Source organism: Leuciscus leuciscus, assembly GCF_965113295.1.
Source record: "Leuciscus leuciscus genome assembly, chromosome: 14".
Classification (NCBI taxonomy): Eukaryota; Metazoa; Chordata; class Actinopteri; order Cypriniformes; family Leuciscidae; genus Leuciscus; species Leuciscus leuciscus.
In genome coordinates this window covers 7,097,002-7,119,801 of record NC_138738.1, presented here as the reverse complement: position 1 = coordinate 7,119,801, position 22,800 = coordinate 7,097,002, and the positions used below count along the sequence as shown (strand labels likewise).

At 37.8% G+C, this 22,800-nt stretch overlaps 1 protein-coding gene across 4 annotated transcripts in view; it reads left to right on the top strand.

Annotated features, from left to right (window-relative positions):
- The window catches only part of phc2b (polyhomeotic homolog 2b), a 30,916-nt gene extending 8,869 nt beyond the window's left edge, over window positions 1-22,047 (top strand). For 2 of the 4 annotated variants that reach the window (XM_082189602.1, XM_082189603.1), the window contains exons 2-15: window positions 1,790-2,039; window positions 5,267-5,425; window positions 5,522-5,638; window positions 5,745-5,906; window positions 7,269-7,418; window positions 8,174-8,456; window positions 13,456-13,814; window positions 13,905-14,064; window positions 17,617-17,825; window positions 18,433-18,565; window positions 19,076-19,196; window positions 19,381-19,507; window positions 19,645-19,921; window positions 20,931-22,047. In XM_082189602.1, coding sequence (XP_082045728.1) covers window positions 1,851-2,039; window positions 5,267-5,425; window positions 5,522-5,638; window positions 5,745-5,906; window positions 7,269-7,418; window positions 8,174-8,456; window positions 13,456-13,814; window positions 13,905-14,064; window positions 17,617-17,825; window positions 18,433-18,565; window positions 19,076-19,196; window positions 19,381-19,507; window positions 19,645-19,921; window positions 20,931-21,085 — 2,601 coding nt within the window. In that variant the 5' untranslated portion in view covers window positions 1,790-1,850 and the 3' untranslated portion in view covers window positions 21,086-22,047. The remainder of the gene's footprint in view (window positions 1-1,789; window positions 2,040-5,266; window positions 5,426-5,521; window positions 5,639-5,744; window positions 5,907-7,268; window positions 7,419-8,173; window positions 8,457-13,455; window positions 13,815-13,904; window positions 14,065-17,616; window positions 17,826-18,432; window positions 18,566-19,075; window positions 19,197-19,380; window positions 19,508-19,644; window positions 19,922-20,930) is intronic. The other 2 variants (XM_082189604.1, XM_082189605.1) reach the window with 2 other exon arrangements.
- Window positions 22,048-22,800: the final 753 nt, after the last annotated feature.

Here is a 22,800-nt window from a genome sequence, read left to right as displayed (position 1 = left end):
CTTAATGTTCGTATGGTGGGATGAACAGACATATGACTCTCTTGTGATACTTATTATTTATATTATTATTATTATATTTCAGGTTAAAAACAAGCTTGCTCTATTCACCACATCTGTGGCATGCTGTTGATTACCACAGAAAATGAGTTAGACTCTGTATAAATACAGGCATTATTATTACAGTAATGCACTTTCAATGGAAGTTGATAGGGTTACACATTCAGGAAGATTTAAATGCATAAATGTGCTGCTTGTTTCTCACACACACACGGTAAGATATTGTGAAACATTACCATATAAAATTACTTATCTATAGAAATGTATTTATTTCACCTTTTTATCATCAAAGTTGAAAATGGTTGTGCTGCTTGATTTTTTTTTTATGGAAACCAGTACATGGGTACATTGAACAGAACATGTTTTGTAACATTATAAATGTCTTTACTGTCACTTTTGGTCAATTTGAACAATCCTTGCTGAATAAAAGTACAAATTTCTTTAAAAAAAACATTTGAATGGTAGTATATATATATATATATATATATACACACTGTAATTACTACTGTTCAAAAGTTTGGATCAGTAAGTTGTTGTTTAAAAAAAACAAAAATAATTCTGTACAAAAATGTGTTATTTGAACTTTAAAGTTGTCTAAATAGCCTTGTAAGTAGTGGGAGTACTTTCTTTGGAGGATGAACTGATTATGCATCACCAATGTAATTCACGTGTAATTCATAATTCATTTTTTCTGTAAACAAACAGTCCTTTCTGGTATATAGCAAGTTTTGTACATCATAGGGTATCAAAATTGGATGTAAATTTGCAGTTAGTTAGTGATTCTATTGCATTAGTCTTATGTTAGTACATAATATATGGGTTTTGCTATGCTTACAAAATAACTTTCAGTTATTAAGGTGCGTACTGGTTTCTTGCCCAGTAAACTTGCCCAGTATACAGTATACCAGGTTTCTATACTTCCATTATAAATGCATTACTGTAAATGGAAATTAAATTTAGTTAAAATGATCTGTGGTAATCGACAACCTGCTAACAAGCTTAGATTGTATTGAACCCAGATATTTTAATAATATAAAAAAAAGATTGAACCAAAAAAAGTAATGTTTTGTTTGGCAACCTTTAACCTGATGCTGTATCGCATCTTGACACTAATCCATCTCCCATGGCTGTTCTTCTGGTGGTAACTGGAGACGGCTGGAAAAAAAAGATTTGCTGAAAATGTAACACTCATGATGACGGGATGAACTCAAATGCAATTATAATGTACAGTGTGTGAATGAAGCGACCAGCTCGGACATTTCCTTTATGCTTTTGTATTTTGCTCTTCCCCCCTCGTTTTATACACCTTTATAAAAGGTACTGTGATGGTATCAAATGGTAATACCATGGTTGCCATTTAACATGCTTAGGAATGATTGCCATATACACAGACCATGGCATTTACATGATACTTCAAAGTATTTCAAAGAATACTATGGTAAAACACGGTACTACCCTGGTACTCCTTTTGTTAGCGCATCCCATTTCATAACTTATGATCATATTTCATAACTATCAGCTAAAGAAATTGCAATTTTTTTCAGTATCTCCACAATCTCAACAGTTTTTTTTAGATAGATAGACAGATAGACAGATAGACAGACAGACAGACAGACAGACAGACAGGGGATAGACAGAGGATCCTTGCATATAGTATTGTTGTATGTATTGTACTATGGAAGAGGATTTTAGTAACAGGAATATTAAAACTCTTGTTCTCTGTCTCTCTCAGCTTGCGTCGAGTGTGGCAGCGGGGCGGTCGTGGGTCAAAGGTGAGGCATCGGGGCGGCACAATGGAGGGTGAGCAGAGCACTCCCGCCTCCAGTGCCAGCAGCACTACGGGCACCAGTACCTCCACCACAAACTCCACGGGCACCACCAGTGCCTCCACTGCCAGCACCGTCAGCTCCACCAGCAGCGGAAGACAGGCCGTTCCACAGATATCGGTCTACAGCGGCATACCTGACCGACAGACTGTACAGGTGCGTCAGACAACCATTTGGCAGAATCAAACCATTTAAATATAGACAACTGAGTGTTCATGTTTAAAAACACCACCTTTCTCTTTGTCAATCCTTCTTGTAATAATCCACTCACTGCATTGCACCAGACATCACTTTTTCTTGCTTAAAGGTTTAATTATTGGACTTTAAGTCCATACTGCCATCTGCTGGTGTGTATATGAGAAGGGAAAGCAGGTTGAGGAGGAAAGACAATGAAGATTTCCATGCCTCATAAACATAGACATATTCATAATCTTTCCCCTGCTGTGGAATGTGGTGGTTCATTATTAACTCAGGGTTTGGCCTCGCTCTACTTGTAACTAAAGTACTAGATTTCAAACAAATGTGATATAGATAAACTTATGTCTAAGTCAAACAAAGTATTGAAGTACATTATCAATAAGAATCCAAATCATTATTTAATAGTAATAATGTATAGTCCAATTCATATATAAAGTGCTTCACATGGCAAACTGAAAAATGGCAAGACCAGGGGTCAGGATGCCTGTTGCCTAGCAACTGTGCAGTTGTGGGCAGTTCATTGAGGACATTAAGGATGAGACAAACAGAAGTGCGGGATAAAGCAGAACATATTATAGCTGGAAGAAAACGATAAGAAGGTACTATCAGTAATGAGACCGATGAACTTATCAGCTACACCATCATCATATCCTGAAAGTGTTGTTTAAACGTCTGCTATCTGTTCAGGTATTTTGGCATCTTATTGATTTTGGTCTGAATGTTGTTTTTATGTTATTATGGGATGCTAGCTCAAGATCAATATTACAGAACAACTGTTAAAATAGGTCGGTGTTCATTTCTTGTGCAGATGGTTTGCAATAATTTTTAAGTACCATTATTATTGAAGTATCACAATACAAAATTGTTAATGTTCATATTGGATGTAAAAGTATATATTTGGGTGCCATTATACATAATGTCATAATGTAAGCGTTATCCTATACTGTAAATGTGTTAGTTTTATTGCAAGAGTTCATGCATTAGCATATGTGCATTTACAAGCCTTGTAATACTGTGGTTAATATTAAACATCTTCATATTAAATTAATATTAATATTATGATAATATAATCATATTCAACATCAAGGCTGACCTTGAAAGCAATATTGGAAGTGAAAAACAACAATTTCAGAGATCTACTTTTCTTTCAAGCTTGTTGCAGTTCATTTTCTGACCAAAAGGAGGAGACAAATGCTGGAAGAAAACAAAACGGTTGCTCAAGGAACATTAAAAGATTCGAATTGCAATCCTACAAATATTTGACCTCACCTCAAATCACATCTTGCAACTTGCAGCTATTTATGATTTGAGTATCAGCTTTGTCTCAGATGTTTCTGTCAAACTACTTAAGGTGAATACAATAGAAACACGTTCGACAGTTGTTGACAGCAAGTGTACAGAGTTATAAAGCTAAATGTAGACATGTCTTAAACTAAACTGATGAAAATGAGTTCATATTGAGATCTCTGACTTTGATTGCAGAATTTAGTATCTTGGCAAATCTGAGAATATTTTGAGACACTATTGACAAGTTAGATTTCTACCAAGGTCATTTCTCATTTTCTCAAAAAAAAAAAAAAAACGAATCTTGAGACTTGAGCTTAAGTCTCCATTTTCACTCCATTTAATCTCATTGTTCTCAGTGAAGCAGTTGAGATGTTAAATGTGCAGTAAGCGATTTCTGAGAAACACTTGATATGAAATCAACCCAAACAAACACACTCCTCCCTTCATTGCTCCGCCCCCAAAATGCACAAAAACGCAATGCAAGAGTGGATGTCGCTTTATAGCTAAAGCAAAGCAAAATAATGCTTTGCAAAAAATAAAGCGAAGGTGGCGAAAGAACGACAAGGAAGAACATTAAAAAAAAGAACATTGTTGTTAGTCACCAACAGCACAGCAGCTTCAGACAAACAATGACACTCAAAACAGTCCTGTTGTTACTTTAGCTAACATTACAACACAGTACAGATCTCGGCTCCGTGAAACATAGCAAAAACCAATGTTACCGGTACTCACGTATGGAGCAGAAACAGTGTAACCTCTGCATCCATTTTCAGGCCTTCCCACTTAGATCTCTCCAGCGCTGGAAAGCTTTTCTAAAATTAACGCGGGTCTTAAAGGGTTAGATCACCCAAAAATGAAAATTCTGTCAGTAATTACTCACCCTCATGTTGTTCCAACCCCGTAAGACCTTCGTTCATCTTCGGAACACAAATTAAGATATTTTTGATTAAATCTGAGAGCTGGATCACTCCTCCATAGGCTTCTAAGACACTATAACTTGCTGGCCCAGAAAGTGCATTAAAGACATCGTAAATATAGTCCAAGTGACTACAGTGGCTCAATCTTAAGTTTATAAAGCGACGAGAATACTTTTTGTGCGCAAAAAAATAAAGACTTTATTCCACTATTCATTTCCTTCTCTCTGGGCCTCGAGTTTTTTCACGTAGTGTTTTAGCGCAGCGCTTCTGTGTTGTACGTCACCACGTAGGCTCACTATTGGCCGACGCTGGTCATGTGTGTGATGCGTGTGATGCACAACACAGAAGCGCTGCGCAGTTACACTACGTGAAAAAACTCGGGGCTCAGAGAGAAGGAAATGAATAGTGGAATAAAGTCGTTATTTTGGGGGGTTTTTGTTCACAAAAAGTATTCTCGTCGCTTGATAAACTAAAGATTGAGCCACTGTAGTCACTTGGACTATATTAACGATCTCTTTAATGCATTTTTTTGGGCCAGCAAGTTATAGTGTCTTAGAAGCCTATGGAGGAGTGATCCAGCTCTCAGATTTAATAAAAAATATCTTAATTTGTGTTCCGAAGATGAACGAAGGTCTTACGGGGTTGGAACAACATGAGGGTGAATAATTACTGACAGAATTTTCATTTTTGGGTGAACTAACCCTTTAAAGCTCTTGCCTGATCATAACCCATCTTGATATTCCTCTGACCTTTTCCCTTTTGTAATGTCTCTCAACCATCTCTCTTTCTACAGTCTTCAAATCTCCCTTATGCTCACTCTCTCTCCTCCTACATCATGAGTGACACGCCCCCTACTGCTGATTGGCTACAAGTGTGTTGTGGTGCTCGGTCCGATCAACTTTCAACAGTGTTTGTCAGAAATTGCTTACTGCACCTTTAATTTGTTTTTTTCGCTCTTTCTCCGTCTCTCTTGAACGGTAGGTGATCCAGCAGGCTCTAAACAGGCAGCCCAGCACAGCGGCGCAGTACCTGCAGCAGATGTACGCAGCTCAACAGCAGCATCTGATGCTGCAAACAGCTGCCCTGCAGCAGCAGCACCTCAGCACAGCTCAGCTCCAGAGCCTCGCAGCAGTGCAGCAGGTCGCTTAGCATGCAGTCTCGTATAGCAAGACATAAGCGTAATGCACACAAATATACTCATACCTTTCTCTGTCTGTCATGTTTTCCCCCTCTCAGGCCAGTTTAGCAGCCGGCAGGCAGAGTTCAAACCAAAATGGGACCTCATCTACCCAGAGTGGACCATCACAGACCACAGTATGCTTTTATTTGGATGCATCCACTACAAATATGCCTGTATAAATCACGTCAATATCTTGTACTGGTCTATGATATTCAGTTTTTTCACGTGACAACATTCAGGCTGATTATGTCACAACTCTTGTCTCTCTTATTCCCACAGATTAATTTAACCACATCCCCTGCCGCTGCTCAGCTGATCAGTCGTGCCCAGAGCGTAAACTCCGCCCCCTCTGGGATCTCCCAGCAAGCAGTGTTGCTAGGCAACACCTCAAGCTCCACCCTGACAGCCAGCCAAGCTCAAATGTACCTGCGGGCACAGATGGTGAGCACACCTGTATTCTCACAAACACTAGAGTCTTTCATGTTTGTGAAGATGCTTATATATGCCAGAAATAAGTTGGATGAATTCAGCTAAATTAGGCCACTGATAATTAGTTTAAACAATATTTGACCTTTTTTTAACTAATATATCACAGATAAAGCACCTAACAGTGGAATTAATGTATTTTCTGAATAATTATACCAAACTTTTTCAGTGTATAGCCTAAAAATTTAACAGCCCCCCAAAAAAAATTCAACGATTAAAATTTGCATAAATATAATGGTTAACAATTGTATAAAACATTTTTTTTAAAACTGGTTCCGCATATTTTTTTTTATTGTATGTCATAAAAAGTTCAGCCAAACTCTAACAATTAGTGGCACTATTTATTTGAGTTCACCCAACTAAGAGGTTAAAATCAGGGAACAATAACACCGTATTCCTTATATGTATCCTTATATACAGTATAACTGACCTATAATAATTTTTGTAGGGATATGCAGTTTGACCATTACTGATAACTCCAATTATTTTTGTTTTAAAGCCAATAACTGATATGCTGGCCTGTCAATCTATGCTGCTTTTCATTGTTTTGTTCACATTTAGGGTGTGTTCACACTGTGTTCGGTTCGATTAAAACAAACCCTGGTGCGATTGCTCTGTTAGTGTGGTTCATTTGAATATGTGTGAACGCTGCCATCCACTGAAAAAATGCAGTCCGTTTCCAAACGAACTCTGGTGCGGTTCGAATTAAATATGAAAATGTAAACGATCCAAAAACAGGACATGTCACAAGATGTGACCCTAAAAAGCACAGAATGCTCAAGCATGCCTGTTTTTTCTCATTATAGTCGTGATGTTGCCCATCATAGTTCAGTACAGGCATCAGAACCACATCTCCTCGCAGCAGATCTTCGCTTGTGTGTGTGCCGGAGGGATTCTAGCTGCTGTTTTGACTCCTTTACACATTTTATAAGCACATCAAGAGTTCTCCGCTGGTCAAAATACCATCATATGCAGAATACGCACATACAACAAGCGCATTTAGCCCAGCGCACAGCATTGTTTTGGATGTGGTAAGTTCCGTCTTGAACTATAAGTCATAAAAGCCAACCAATCAGGTTGTGAACAAATCTCTATGCCTTTAGGTTCGGTGTTAAAAAAGCTAATATGAATGCTAAGCGGACCAGGACGAAACAATTTTCTTTTTTAAACCAAGCGAACCGAACAAGTGTGAACACACCCTTAAGCATCATTCTTAAAAGTGAAATGAGGGTTCAAATCATCATAATGTACTGAAGAAGGTCAATAAACATTTAACATTTAATGAATAATGAGCATGTTAATGTGTGATTATTTTAGGCTCAACAGAGTAATCTTGTGCACGTAGCCAGGAGTCTGGGCCGAGCCGTCCCTCTGTCCTCTCAGCTGATCCTGGCTCCCACTGCTACAGTAACTGCTCTACAATCTGACACTAATGCAACCAATAACACACAGTCTGCCTCTGCACAGGTGCACACATATACTGTAATACACGCACATCTCATTGAAGCATTCATACAATTGTGGATGTCTTGACAAAAATCTTAAAGGAATATACAGATTACTTGGGATTTCAATTATAATGTGAAGCCATTCAATTTACTGTGCATATATTCATTCAGCAGACACTTTTATTAGAATTACTTGTCGAAGGAACTAATCCTAAAGGACTTGATCTTGATCTTTTAGAACACTGTTTTATGTTTGTCAAAGGGATATAATGCTCCTGTAGGACATCAGAAAAAAGCCTGTAGATGTCCAATGCAATACTAATAATATTAAAATTCCATAAATATTCAAATAATATTAAAGGGTTATTTCATCCTTTTGTACTTATCCTCATGTTGTTCCAAACCTGTAAGACTTTTGTTGATCTGAACACAAATGAAGATTTTTGAATGAAATCAGAGCGATTTCTGTCCCTCCATTGACAGCTACGCAACTACCATTAATGAATAAATACACAAATAGATACAAAAAAATCCAGTTTATGCAGTAGGATCATAGTTCGTTTTTTGAAGATTATTATTTGATCACATTAGGATTAGATAATTATAACTGGCTCCAAATTATAATAGAAATTCCAATAGGGATTATTTACACATTCATTTAGGATCATTAGTCTAGGGGGGGATGCTAAATATTTATTTTTCAAATATTACAACAACTAAAATGTTTTTAATATATTTGAATTCAAACGTTTATTGACATTATGACTTTAATAGGTGCAGAACCTTGCCCTGCGCAACCAGCAGGGGGCGTCTTCCACCTCTCAGTCCTCAGGCCTCCAGGCACTGAGTTTAAAGCAGACCCCCATCTCCATTCAGCCCACCCCGCTCATCAAGACACCCAGCCAGAGTGCTTCCAGCTCAGGCACTGGTGCCGGCAAAGGCAACTTGAACACTGTTTCCTCTGGTGGAGCGAAGAAGGAAGAGGAGGCACAAAACGAGATGAAAGCAGTTAACATGAGTCGTAATGTCACCTCTTCACATCCCTTAATCGCACCAGGTAAATTCAAACCCATATGGACTATACAGTGACCCCAAAAATATTAGGAAACTTAAACCACACTTAAAAAGGTCTGAATGCCATTGCATTCTCTATGTTGCAAATATCTCAACAGTATGCAACTGCAAAGAAACGATATTAGAGATTTTCTATACACTATCATCATGATTCTGAGGCATTTCTTTGCAACGAAGAAGTCAGTTCCCCCACAAAGATGATCAACAACAAATACAGTTACTTCTAGCATTGTCTCTCACTTTGGAAGATATTTGATCTCCGTCAAGCACATTTTGTCCAAAGTGGTCCAGAAAGTGTTGCGTGTGAACATTGGGCCTTGGAACAAACTGAAAGGTTCAAGTCACTTCAACAGAAATGTTTTCTGACAGATCCAACTTCACTTGTCAGTCCATCATGTCACACACTAAGTACCAAAGAAGGGAGAAATCCACCCTAGGCTACATTTGTCCTGCATGGCTTATGCTCTAACGCATAAATGCATACGTGGCCTTTGAAGGGCACACACTTTCTCAGATGAGTCTTTCAGTGCCAGTCAACATCTGACATGCAAGCCATCCATCATTCCACTTGTCTCTAATCATAACAGCTCACACAGGGCAATTATCCTGTATATTTAGAGGCAGGTACCTGGGCGTGCCGAGGCCGGTAGGGAGTAGGGACTATCCTGTTTTTAGTTGTGCTTTGGTAGAAGAAGATACAAAAAAAGGCCTCTGATTTTCTACAAAAGAAAAAGAAAGTATCTCCAGTAGCTCCAGGGTTAAAAATAAGCCCCAGTCAAGTGCCAAGTGAAGGAAAAACAGGCTTCTTTTTTTTTATGTGACCAAATTAAATCCAAAAAAGGAGTAGGCCTATACTGTTTTTATATTTTTACCACAAAAAGGAGTATAAAACAATGTATATTTTATATATTTAAAATATATTTTCACATCCAGTCAAAAAAAAAAAAGTATATTTTCTCAGTATACTGTATCTGCTACTGGTTAGCAACATTTGTGTGAGAGAGAGAGAGAGAGCTGGACGGAGAGCTGCGTTTCTTTGACATTTATAGTATGTCAGTGATAATTTGCAGGTGTAAGGTGTGTGCCACTGACTGTGTACACAAATAACAGATAGAATAAAGCTTGAACATGTTTGAGAGGTTCCAATAGAGCCTCAGTGGAGAGGAAGGGTAACGAGCCACCTGATGTGTGTGTTGGGATGTAGTTTCCATGGCAGTGTGCTCCAGAGCGCTGATGTGATGCTTGGTTTTCCCCTTGTGCATTAATGATATTCACAGATCTGGAAAGTCATCATGGGCTATTATTCTCCTAGCTGAACCATGCCAGGTTGCTTTAAAGAAATGTTCTAATGTTTTTAAAATCTGAATATTAGATTAAAAATAATGTGAACGTGGGAATTGGATTGTAGATTTTGGTATTAAAAAAATACTATTTGCTTGGATGTAATCTTGTGAGATTTCACACCATGCTTTTGTTTTGGAACTGTTAAAGTCTAAACCAGTAAAAGCAGTTTATATAAAGAGTAATTAACTCTATGTTGATACTAATTGAAACTATCCACTGAATACAAACACTAGAGGGCTTGTTAAAAGCAGAAGAAAGAGCCACAGACATTAACATTCTGCTCTTGTGCATTCAAAATACTAAAGTGAAAAGTATACTTATTGTAGAGCAAATACACCCAAAGAGGAAAACCTTGCTCAAAGATTTCTCTTCATAGCAGGAAACTTAATGGAGTTAAGCTGAGAACAGTTTGAGACATTGATCTCTTCTTAAAGGTCCCATTGCATGAAAATTTCACTGTATGAGGTTTTTTAACCTTAATACGAGTTTCCCTAGCCTGCCTATGGTCCCCCAGTGGCTAGACGTTTTGATGGGTGTAAACCAAGCCCCGGGTATTTTTGAGAAAATGAAAGCTCAGACGGGCGAATCTAGAAATCCTCCCCTTACGTCGTCATAAGGGGAAAGGTTACCTCCCCTTTCACTTCTTTGCCCGCAAAAAGAATTTGGCCCGCCCATGAGAAAATGAGCTGCGCGAGCGCGATATTGGTTTTTCCTCGAGAGACATCATGGCTTGCAAACGAGCGAAGCATGGCAGTTGCTCAGTGTTTGGATGTACAAATGAAAACAAAAGTATTTGTTTAGTTCCTTCATCCGAGCCTCTGAAGAACCAGTGGTTTATGTGAATTTCTGATGTGTAATTGTTCAAGTTCCGACAGATAATCTTTCTCTCAAAGTCGTTCAATACTGTTTATGCATCAGTAAATCAAGCCAGTGACTAAAATATAAACTTCACATCGTTTCTCTTTGTAGGATGAAAATAATCTTACTTAAACTGTGATTATATATATATATATATATATATAGAAAGCGATCAAAGAACAATCCCTTTCCAATCACCCAAGCTGTCAATCACACAGCGCAAGTTTATCTGGACACTTGCCAAAACACGTTATGAAATCAATGACGCTGTTACGTTGCACAACGAAGCTCTTACTGTACTTACCTCATGTTTGCATTGGTGAAATCATTAGTGAGAGTGTAGAAACTGCGTTGCAATGATAAGATCTTCATTCACGTGATCAACAGAATGTCATCTGCTCAATGCCCATCACTGCAACCTTTTATGTGATGGGAATAGATCTAAATACTTAAACTTCTCACGATTCGTTAATCCCGATAGCTAATAGTAAAAACGTATAATAGCTGTAATAGTAAAAGTTTTCGAGAGAGTTCCACATGTAATGCTAAATATTTAATATGCAAGCATGTCAGCCAATCACAGCAGTGGGCGTTTACACTGAAGTCTCACAGCAGACACGCCCCTTCAAACAGAGCGTTCAAATCAGAGGCTAAAATCAGGCTAGGAAATATGCCTTTTATTTCTAAATTATAACAACTTTTGATCTAAAAAAACATACTAACATTATGAGGGCACCCCAGGAAACATTCTAAAATAATCAAATAATCCATGCAATGGGACCTTTAAACTCTATGGAAACTCGTGCCAGATTACTGGGGTCTAATCTCAGGAAAAGCAGAAGTCTCCATTTAATCTCATTGCTGTAAAAAACAACAACATTTGAGATATTTAAAGGGGTCATATAATGCCATTTTTGTACAAGCTAATATGATTCTTTAGGGTCTAAATTAAAAGTTTGCAATATACTTTAATTAAAAATTCTCATTAGTATTGTAAGAAAACACTCATTTTACCTGGTCAAAAACAGCTTTGTTTTCAGCACGCCGTTTAAGTGCATGTGTCTTTAAATGATAATGAGATGTATGTATGTATATGTATACATACATACATACATACCCCGCGAGGGAATCCCCGCGTCAATGCTTTGGGCATATTCCCTTCAAAAACAAAACTCAGCCACTGCCTCTTCAGCAGTTCGGATTAAGGAACATCAAAATGACTGCTGTGTTCCTTATTACACCCAAGAATAGAACACCACAATCGATTAGACGCCATTCTTCTCCAGCGTATCAACAATGCACTATGATGACAGACAGCTCGCTCACGAGCGAGGGCGGGACTGTGTTGAAACGCTGCTGTCAATCAAAAATCATGGGAGGGGCGTCGATTTTGTGACGTCACAAAATCGAACGGCTTGATTTGAGAGAAGGGAAAACATATAAGGAGATTTTTTAAAAAAAACCACTGGATGGATTTTTATCATTTTATGATGGTTGTGTACAGGCACTGCCAACACACATTTCAGTACAATCAACTTGTAAAAGTGCATGTACCATTATATGACCCCTTTAAGAGATCGAATTTGGCCCAACATGTGAGAAAAGGTACAAGCATTTGTGATAGTTTTAATGTGTTGTGGCTTGGCTTATAGCTGAACGTTCGGCAGGAAATTTCGGGGTTTTCCAGGGTTGCGCTCTGCAGGGAATAACTCATCAACTCCTTATTCTGAACATCCGGAAGAAAGAAAGAGTGAGAGAAAGTGAGCACAGAGGATTGAGTCATCTGAACCCACCATCCCACACCATTCACATTAGACAGAAGAACATTCCCACACTGAACATTTTCTGTTTGCTATTAAGAGTTTTAAAGACAGACTGTATTTGTTCCTGCCGTCTGCTTCACATATTCAGTGTGCATTTCACATGACAGAACACACACGCATATATATATATATATATATAAACATTAAAACCACCCGCTAACTTTCCAACCAGTTTGTTTTTCAGATTCCTTTACCGCTCATAAACTTTTGAGGTTGTGATCTCAATGTGCCCAACTCCTAAGGTTTTTGTGTTTGAATGTTCTCCTGCTGAGATAATTAAATTTTAACACACTTTCCTGCAAGTCCTCCAGTCAAACACCTAATCACAGTTTTAAACTCATCCAGTTTCCACTGCCGTAGTCCTGGATACAGAAGTTGTACTGGAAAACCCAAGCACAGCAACTAATGTTTGACGATCACTGAATAAATAAAATAAAATAAAAAATAGGAAGGAATAAATTAAAAAGTTGACCAATGAACTAACATGACTTTTCCATGAACTAACATGACTTTTCCATGAACTTTCCAGATGTTTGATGTGTGATTTACAGGATAATAATTTTACAGAATAACATATTTATAGGCTGATTCACAAATGAATCAATAAGATGGATTTGTAAAACATTTTGAAATTGATTAATTGAAAATAACTAATTAAAATGAATTTGCTTACAAATCAGAATTCCTTAATTGCTTGCAAGCACGTTACTTTAACAAGAGCATTATTTGATCAGCATATTGAAATGACTGGAAAACACAATTTTAAAATTCCCTGACATATTCAATAACTGTGGGATACCTGTGACTTTACCTGAATGAAGCTGAATTTACCTATAAAAATGTCGAAATGTATTAAGTTCCATGTGCATGTTCCTGTCGTTTTATATTGCAACTGTCAGTTTAATGTGTAGTCATGTGAAACAGTATGTGTATGTAATAAGTGTGTGTCCTTTCCAGCGTATGCCCAAATTCAGCCGCAGGCCCTGATTAAGCAGCAACCGCAACAGTTCGTCATTCAACCCCAAGCCCCAGCCACCTCTCGAGCCCAGCCTCAGTTACTGCAGACCGCCTCCGTCCAGCCCCACCAACAGTGCTCCGCCCAGACCTCATCCGTCACAGGGATCATTCCGGTTTTGCCCAGACCAGTCCTTCACAACCAGGGATCCGCTCAATGTCAACACGCCACCATCTTCCATTCAACAATAAGCCATCATGCAGTTAGCCAGCACGGCTCACACATTGGCCTGGCCCATGCTAAAGCTCAACCGGTCCAACTGACAGCCATCAATCTCCAAATCCAACCTGCACAAAGCCAGGTAAGGGACTCCCTTACTAGAGCCATATAGTAGATTAAACAATGTATTGTATACAATTCTAAAGCAACTAACTATTTTTATCCTATTTAGGCTTCAAGACTGGCTCAGGATGACAAGGAGAAGCCCACCTCTTTGGTGGTAAGAGAGATCTGCCCACCGGTACAAACGCAACCATCCACTACGACCCAAGGCACCGACCTCCTTGAACAATCCAAAGCAGACACTGTTAATGCTACATCTCAAACACAAGGTACAGTTGCCAAAAAGAGTCGAAATGTACAAATATAGCTTGATAATCAAACAATGTATCAACAATAGACACAAGAGATCACTTCAGAGGTAATGATGATTACTAGGGCACAAGTCCTAAAACAATAACCATCTTTTTATAACAATACATTTTTTAAAACTTAATATGAATTGTTATTAATATGTATTATTAATATATAAATACAAATATATAGCCTAAAAAAATAAAACTATATATATACGGGCTGGGCAAAAAACTATTTTCGAGTAATCTTTTTATTTTTATGTTGTCGATTCAATATCGATTCTCAAAAGCCACAAACTAATCTTTTATTTCCGCATTTATTTCCACAATAAGTGAACATACTATCTGTTTGACGTTATTATTTATTACTAGTCTTCTCCACTGAATGTCATCCTCTTATTTACCTTGCACAATGTTAAAGCGGGGACCGTCATTGGTTCAGTGCTTAACATGGCGGATGCAGGTGCGCATCTCAGTGACAGCTGAAGGACCTGTCACTGTCCCGATCAGGCCAGTGCTGCTTGGTCACTGAAGATCATCATTTGCACATGTTAAGCCTTGCCAATTTAAACATTCAAGCACTGTGTGAGAAGTTTTGTGTGTGCAGAAAGCTGCGCATCTCAGACAGCGTGCAAATAATAAAATGACTTCTCTTTCACGTGTCTGTCTTCTCACGCTTGAACGGACATGTTACACAAAATTCTCATCACAAAAATGCCTGTCTTGGCTTGTATCCTAGTAAGCATAGTCAGTTATGGCTGAAGTGAACGTAAACCGCAGAGAAAGACTATGCATGTGTGTACATTATATTGTATACAACAGTATATTGGATCCGTGCATTCTGCCTTAAAGTGACTAATAAACCTTCTGCTGTCTGTGTTTTTAATGTTAATCACAGAACAAAAGAAAAAGAAAATCAATCACTGCTCTTGACTGAATAACTTTTGTAACTTTAATAATGATTGATTATATTTAATTTATACAGACTATGCAGTGTTATTTTACATTTGATTACTTTATTAAATTTCTATACCTGAAAACTACTGTGAAAGACCAACCTGAAAAGCACTATTTCATTTGTTTGTTCTGTTGTATTTATTTATCTGTGCTATCGCTTGTAGTTCAATAATTAGTTCTTTTTTTTTTATTAATGACTTTAAATGTTTGAAATTATATTAATTAGTAAATTTCACTGGTATCTAAAATTTGTGTCAACCTTATTTATTAAAATACAAGAATACATGGGTCAAAAACAATAACTATTTTCTTCTTTTTTTTTCTTCTTTTTTTTGTGTGGTGAGACCAGTGAAAATTATTCATTGAATCAAATCGAGAATCGAAATCTTGCAAATCAGAAACGGATGAAATTGGGACATCTGAATGGTTACCGGGCCAGCCCTAATATATATTGTATTTATCTATTTCACACCTATCAAAATCCAGAAATATGCACATACATCAACTTTGTTTTAAAGAATCACTGCTGCATTTAAAATACAAGGCTTTCGACTCCCACATGGTGAACCAGATTTGCTAAAAGAGAAGGAGGTGGCGTGCAATTCCCATGTACAGTAATATGAACAAGAACTGAGTCACATGACTCTGTGGACTTCCTTGACCTCCAGAAGGCACGACTTGCTGCCGAATCAGTCAGAAACTAGTTTTAGACCAGGGTGCTTTGCTTTCTAAGCTTCAGATAATGCCCATGGGCTGAGCAAAGCTGTGAAACTCTTGAACCTCTACGGAGTCATGTGACCTGCCACTTGAGGCTGCTGCCATCCAGGGAAAGACTGAACCGCCTCCTGGCGGAATGTGCAGTGCTCGTGCGTGGGAGTGGAGCATTGAAAAGGAGCAGCGCACACTGCATGTGGCGTAGTAGAATCGCACGCGTGGCGGAGCCTGATATTCTGTCTTTGATATCAGTGGAACAGGCGTGTGGGAATGAGGCTCCCCCCGTGTTTTGAGACGGAATTGAAGAGCGCCCCTGCGGGAAATGACTTTTTATTGCTCTTTGTCGGTAAGCTACAGTATGTCTTGTGTTGTGATGCCAGTAGTTTTGGTTAGTGGGCTTTAAAAAAAGCGCTGCGGTCTGTGTAGAGTTGGCACGCTCTCTTAAAACGCGACGCAACTGACGCTAGTCTAGTGCGTACATGGAACATACAGCGCAGACTGAACGCAGTGACGCGTCTTGTGTGAACAGGAGAGATGTATTTTCTTTACTTAATTTTAGTTTTTAGATGCAAGTAATAGTTCACACAAAAATCAAATCATTTACTTACCTTTTTCATGACGTATTTCCTTTCTTCAGTGAACTGTAGCATTTGGCAGCATGATAGTGGATAACATTAAAAAACTTTGTAAAAGTAGTTCATACTTTTTTTCTTCAGTGAACTGCAGCAGTGGTCCTTTGGCAGCTTGATAGTGGATAACATTAAAAACTTCGTAAAAGTAGTTAATACTTTAATATTTAAAGTATTTTGAAGTTATCGGGTAGCTTTGTGTGATGAACAGAAAGAAATTGCAGTCGTTATTGACTGATACTCTTCCCAGCTCAAATGGCAGGAAGTTGCGTTCAAATAAAAAAATGGCGCTTGTTATGACAAATCGGGTCCTCCCTCGAAATCGGTCTCCATCAACTACGCTATCAATTAATTAATGATTCTAGTAAGACGAACGATATAAATGTAAAATATGTATAGGTTACTATATAGTGCATAAAAAAAACAAAATAAAAGTTTTTCACTTGATAAACTGTTAATTAGCACAATAATAATAGCCTATTAGGCGAATAATTGGACGTCGTTATATTATTTTTATAACTAAAATATTTGGACATTTAACGTAATTTAAAACGTAATTACATTAAAGATGATTGTCATGTAGGGCAAGTGCAAATGCGTGTATAAACTAAGCTATCAGGCTAATTTGGGTATCTGTATGCTATGCTAGTGCATAAGCTAACTAACATAGACATTAATGATCTTTATAATAGCATAATTTTGTAGGAATTGTAATCAGGTGCTAAAGAGTACTCATTTAAAGTAATTTGAGCCAATGAAATCTCGCTTGGGGTCCTAATGGAGACTAACTAGTCACCGCCATGGTGCTGCTCTAGTTGGACGTCTTTGACGTCAAACGCCATTGGCTCTCGATTGGTGTCACTTGACTTGTAGTTTTTTTTTCACTTGACTGGTAGTGATATCTTCATTAAAATATTCATATAGTCGCTTTTTATAAATATGATACTGAAGAACTTCCTTTGTGTTTCATAAAAGAAATAAAACGCTTAAAACTAAAAACATCATCATAAACATCTTAAACCAGCTTAGACTGGTTTAAGATATATTATTTTCCATCAATGTTTGGTTCAAACGTTCATAAGTTACTTAATAAGCTCACTCTTTGTATTTTATTCCAGCAGCTGTGTTTTCCAGGCTTTTCCGACACTGGCGGCCGCTGATATTTGTGCTGCTGATGTTGTTGTGGTTGCTATAGTGATGAGTTGATGCTTTGTTTCTTTGCCGCCAGGCTCTGTGGAGACGGCCCAGGACCCCATGGGAGCACCGGTGACATCGACCATGACCTCGGCAGCCTCAAACGAGCCCCCTCCGGCAGCTGTGACAGGAAGTGTGGCACAAAACGGCGAGAACAAGCCACCTCAAGCCATAGTGAAGCCACACGTCCTCACGCATGTCATAGAGGGATTTGTTATCCAGGAGGGAGCTGAACCATTCCCTGTGAGTTGTAATAAATAAAAAAACAATAGTTTTTAAATACAACAATTAAAAAAAAAAAATATATGTATGTGTGTGTGTAAATATAAAATATACACACACACACACACACACACACACACACAAACCTTTATGGTAGCTAGATGTAATTATTTGATGGCACTAATAATAATGCAAGGCATCAACAATTTTATTATCATTATCACTATTCAGAATTTTTTTTTTATACAGCAACAATAATAAAACGTATTATTATTATTATTATTAACAATTCAGTAAATAATACAAATTATTAATAAATACTAATAAAAATTAAAATGGCAAATGAATTTATTAATACGAATTGTATTGTTCATAATAATACTATTACAATATTATTATTATTATTATCTTTATTATTTTATTCATACATTTTTATACAACAATAATAATACTATTAATTCAGTTATTTATTATTATTAAATAATGACTTATTTATTTTCAGCATCATGTATTTCTTTGTATGTTAGTGAATTTTACAATATCAAACTAAACTGTATAAACAATAATGTCAGGTGAAGGTATCCACAGAGTTACAGTAATCGCCATGACATCATCACTGTATTGTCAGGTGGAGAGATCTCTGGTGCAGGCCGACAGCCCCAAGAAACCAGACACACAGCTTCCCTCAGATCCAGAGAAAACAGCCAGCAGCAATTCCCTCAGTGCCACCAACTCAGACATGGAGGAGGTTGGACAACAAGGTACACGTTTAACTTTGGAGATTTTTACATTTTTATTCATTTTAGCTGACGCTTTTTATCCAAAGCGACTTACAATTGCTATATATGTCAGAGGTCGCACGCCTCTGGAGCAACTAGGGGTTAAGTGTCTTGCTCAGGGACACATTGGTGTCTCACAGTGGATTCGAACCCGGGTCTCTCACACCAAAGGCATGTGTCTTATCCATTGCGCCACACCACCCCGTGTGGTTGATTCAAACATCCTGCAGCCCACGGCTATTTTTCTAAGATGCTTGATCTTTTTAAGTGACAGGGTAAAGTTTTGAAAGATTGATGCACTGTTATGAACAAAGGAGCGTCATTATGCATTAGTTGGTTGGAATTTCCTGTTTGTGAACTTTACGATTGAAACCGTGCAATAAAAGGTGCGGCAACAATATAAGCCTTGCACCATTCCAAAGTTTACAAACAAACATTGTTTCAGCTAGTCATAAATAAACTGTAGATTAATACTTTATCATTTTTCATCAGACACAAGAATTCAGGAGGAGTCAGAGGAGCCCAAGCTCACATGTGAGCTCTGCGGATGGGTTGATTTTGCCTACAAGTTCAAACGTTCAAAACGCTTCTGTTCCATGGTCTGTGCTAAAAGGTTAGACATTCAAAACATTAAAAAAAATGTTTTAGTGAAAATATCTACAAATGCATGCTTAAAGCTGTATGGGTTCATTTAGGAACTTATGAGATATAGCTGCTCCCAAAATGAGAGCTAATAATATATTGTTGTGATGTGCAGTAGTTTTATCTGTATGCTAACATACAACACTCTTGATCAGGTACAGTGTTAGTTGCACGAAGAGGGTTGGTCTGTTCCACCCCGACAGAACTAAAACAACCAATCAGATGAATCAGTGGAGAAGGAGAAGGTCTCATAGTCCCAGAGGCAGGGAGGCCAAAAAGCAGGTGAACAGCTACTATAATCCAGTTGTGCCCGTCACAATGTTTTTGTATCACTATATTAAAGTAAATCAGGATATCTTTGTTATTACTTCACTTTAGTGCATGTATATCATCTCTTGTTTTATTCTTTATCCCATCAGCGGCTCTCTGTATCTCAGCAATCTCAGGGAGAATCTATATCCTCACCCCTCCAATCTCAGCCTAGTCAAGGAGAGTCCAGCCCCTGTTCGGATATCTCCAGTTATGAGGAAGCAACTTCCCCGCTCTCTGCAGCCAGTTCTGGCCCAATCGTTTCTCAGGGTGGGGTCTCTGGTAATGATCCAGAGGAGCTTCCTCTCCTAAGTCAGCACTTCCTACCATGCGACCCCACCAAATGGAATGTGCAAGAGGTGTTTGAGTTCATCCGGTCTTTGCCAGGTATGTGGCTTTTTATCATATTCATATTCACACACACACACACACACACACACACACACACACACACACACACACACACACACACACACACACACACACACACACACACACACACACACACACACACACACACACACACACACACACACACACAGGTTGTACACTTGTTATTGTGGGATTGAATGAGTGCACTCATAACGTCCACTATGGTTTCGGACACCACTGCAAATGGCTGCCCCCTCTAATAGTGCCCTATTTAAGGGTATAAGGGGGCGATTTCGGACACAGCCCTAGTCTCAGTTTGCCTTTTTAATGATGAAAATAGATACCTGCTGATATAGATGGATATTTACTTACACGCAGGCGCAGGACGCACTTGCTAGTTGACAGTCGCCTTTAGTCCTTTTGATGTGTTTAAGCGCAGCTTTTTGGTCGAGATGCAGCCGACGAGAGGCGACATCGGTGTGTCCCGGGCTATCAAAAGTGACAGTAAAGACTTTTGCATCCTGAATCACAAAAATAAAATCACAAAAATATTAAGCAGCACAACTGTTTTCAACATTGATAATAATATGAAATGATTCATGAGCACCAAATCATCATATAAGAATGATTTCTGAAGGACCATGTGACACTGAAGACTGGCTGTTGAAAATTCAGCTTTGCCGTCACAGGAATAAATTACATTTAAAATATATGAAAATAGCAAACAGTTATATTTTAAATTGTAATATTTCATAACAATGCTGTTTTTAACAAATAAAATCAGCATTAGATGCATAAAAGACTTTTAAAAACATTACAAAATCGTACAGACCCTAAACTTAATAACAGTATCGTATAAATACATGCACACACATTTGATATGATATTTTGCCATCAAATATTATATAATGATGGCAAAGTTGATAAAAGCAAAGCTATGTTGAAAGTTGAAATTTCTACAGCAATATATTTTATTTACAAATATGGTATTTAATAATGCAAATTTTTGTGACTCCACAATTAGGTTGCCGGGAGATTGCGGATGAGTTTCGTGCTCAGGAGATTGATGGACAGGCCATGCTGCTACTGAAAGAAGACCACCTAATGAGTGCCATGAATATTAAACTAGGACCCGCCCTCAAGATCTTCGCTCGCATAAACATGCTGAAAGATTCCTAGCCTTAAAAAGGCAGTAAGTGTATGAGTATGTGTCCTCAGATGTCACTTAAACTTGACCTAGTGACTACAGCACCCCAAACTGCACTACAACATTTTTTTAAAACAAATAATTAATAACTAAAAACTTTATTTAAAAAAAAATTGGGCGAAGCCCTGAACTGCACCTCCTCAAGAGAAGAACTGAAGTAAATTCAGCTGGAACAGAAAATGACCCGACTACCTATGAAGATCCGCACAAATAGTGACTTATACCAAATGAAAGGCATTATGAATCAGTGATTTGGAATTCAATTCTGACTGGGACTCGCAGATCACTCGACTTAACTAGATCAGAAAAAATCTTTGTACGTACGGATAATGTACGTATAACAACACCGCAGTCCAAACAGAACTAAAACTATCATGTGGTTTCACAATCCCACATTTTGGCCCAGATATCTCTGGAATGTACATTTGTTGTTTTCAGGTATGATTTTGTCTTATTGTACATGCCAGATGCTTTTGTACAGTATAAATATGTTTTAAGTAAATTATTCTTACCTATGTGTGTGAGTATTTGTAACACAACAGAGTTGAATCACAACAAACTGGTGCTATTTCACTTTCACCTTTACTTTGAGAGGACTTGAATAACAGAAGCACAGTAACAGAATATTCAACTTTGAACCTAAAAACCGATACAACCTAAAGGAAGGGATCCAGTTTGAACAAATCCTGTCAACAGCGCCTTATTCAATGTGTGTCTGTACGCTCTGGTTTTGAGATGCACATTAAATTGTATTTGTCTTGGATATTGGGAATGACACTATGTTTGGTTTTAACTGTGCCCAAATTTGTTATTGTATGTTGCTAGAAATGATTGTGATGATGGGTTGTGTTTTTTTTTTTAGTACAATGCTTTGTGAAATGCCTGTATTTATCAGATGAATGAAATTTGTAATATAACATTTTTAAGGAAGAAACTTGTTTAATTTCTTGTTTTTCACCTCAACTGCTTGCACAGCTTTATTCATTAATTTATTTATGCCACACTTCATTTTTCATCACATTGATTACATAACAAAATACCCAACTAAGTCACATCTAAAACATATAGGCCTGGTTTCACAAACAAGGCTTAGATTAAGCCAGGAGTAGACTTTAGTTCAATAAGGACATTTAAGTAGCTTTTATAAATGTGCCTTAGAACAAATCTACGTGTGCATCTTGAGACAAAACAATGGCACTGACATTTTAAGATATCTCAGTGCAACTTGCTTTCAGTTCAAACACCTCAAACATACATTTTAGTCTGGGACTAGGCTTAAGCCTTGTCTGTGAATAAAATGCCATGCAGTTTAATATTTTGTTAATGAGATTTATCCCATTTTAAACTGTGGTATGAGTATCAAAATAATTGTTTGGGGCTACTCTGAATGTGTGCTTAGAATTACAATAAAACACCACTAGGTGGCACACATGTATTCCGTCAAACTATCCCGTCTACATTTTTTCAAAAAATGACTTTTAGAGTGGTCGGCTAGCTAACTCGACCCTGATACTACAAAAACTAGATTTTTTCACAGAAACCGTTTTAAATGTGTCATTATTAAAGTCACGGTGGGAGTTGAGGACCTAAGACTGCTTTCAGCTCTCATCGCCGCACAAAGAATCCCATCTTATAAACTTTTCACGTTAAGTCCCGCCTCCTGTCTCTGCGTCTCGTTTCTCATTGG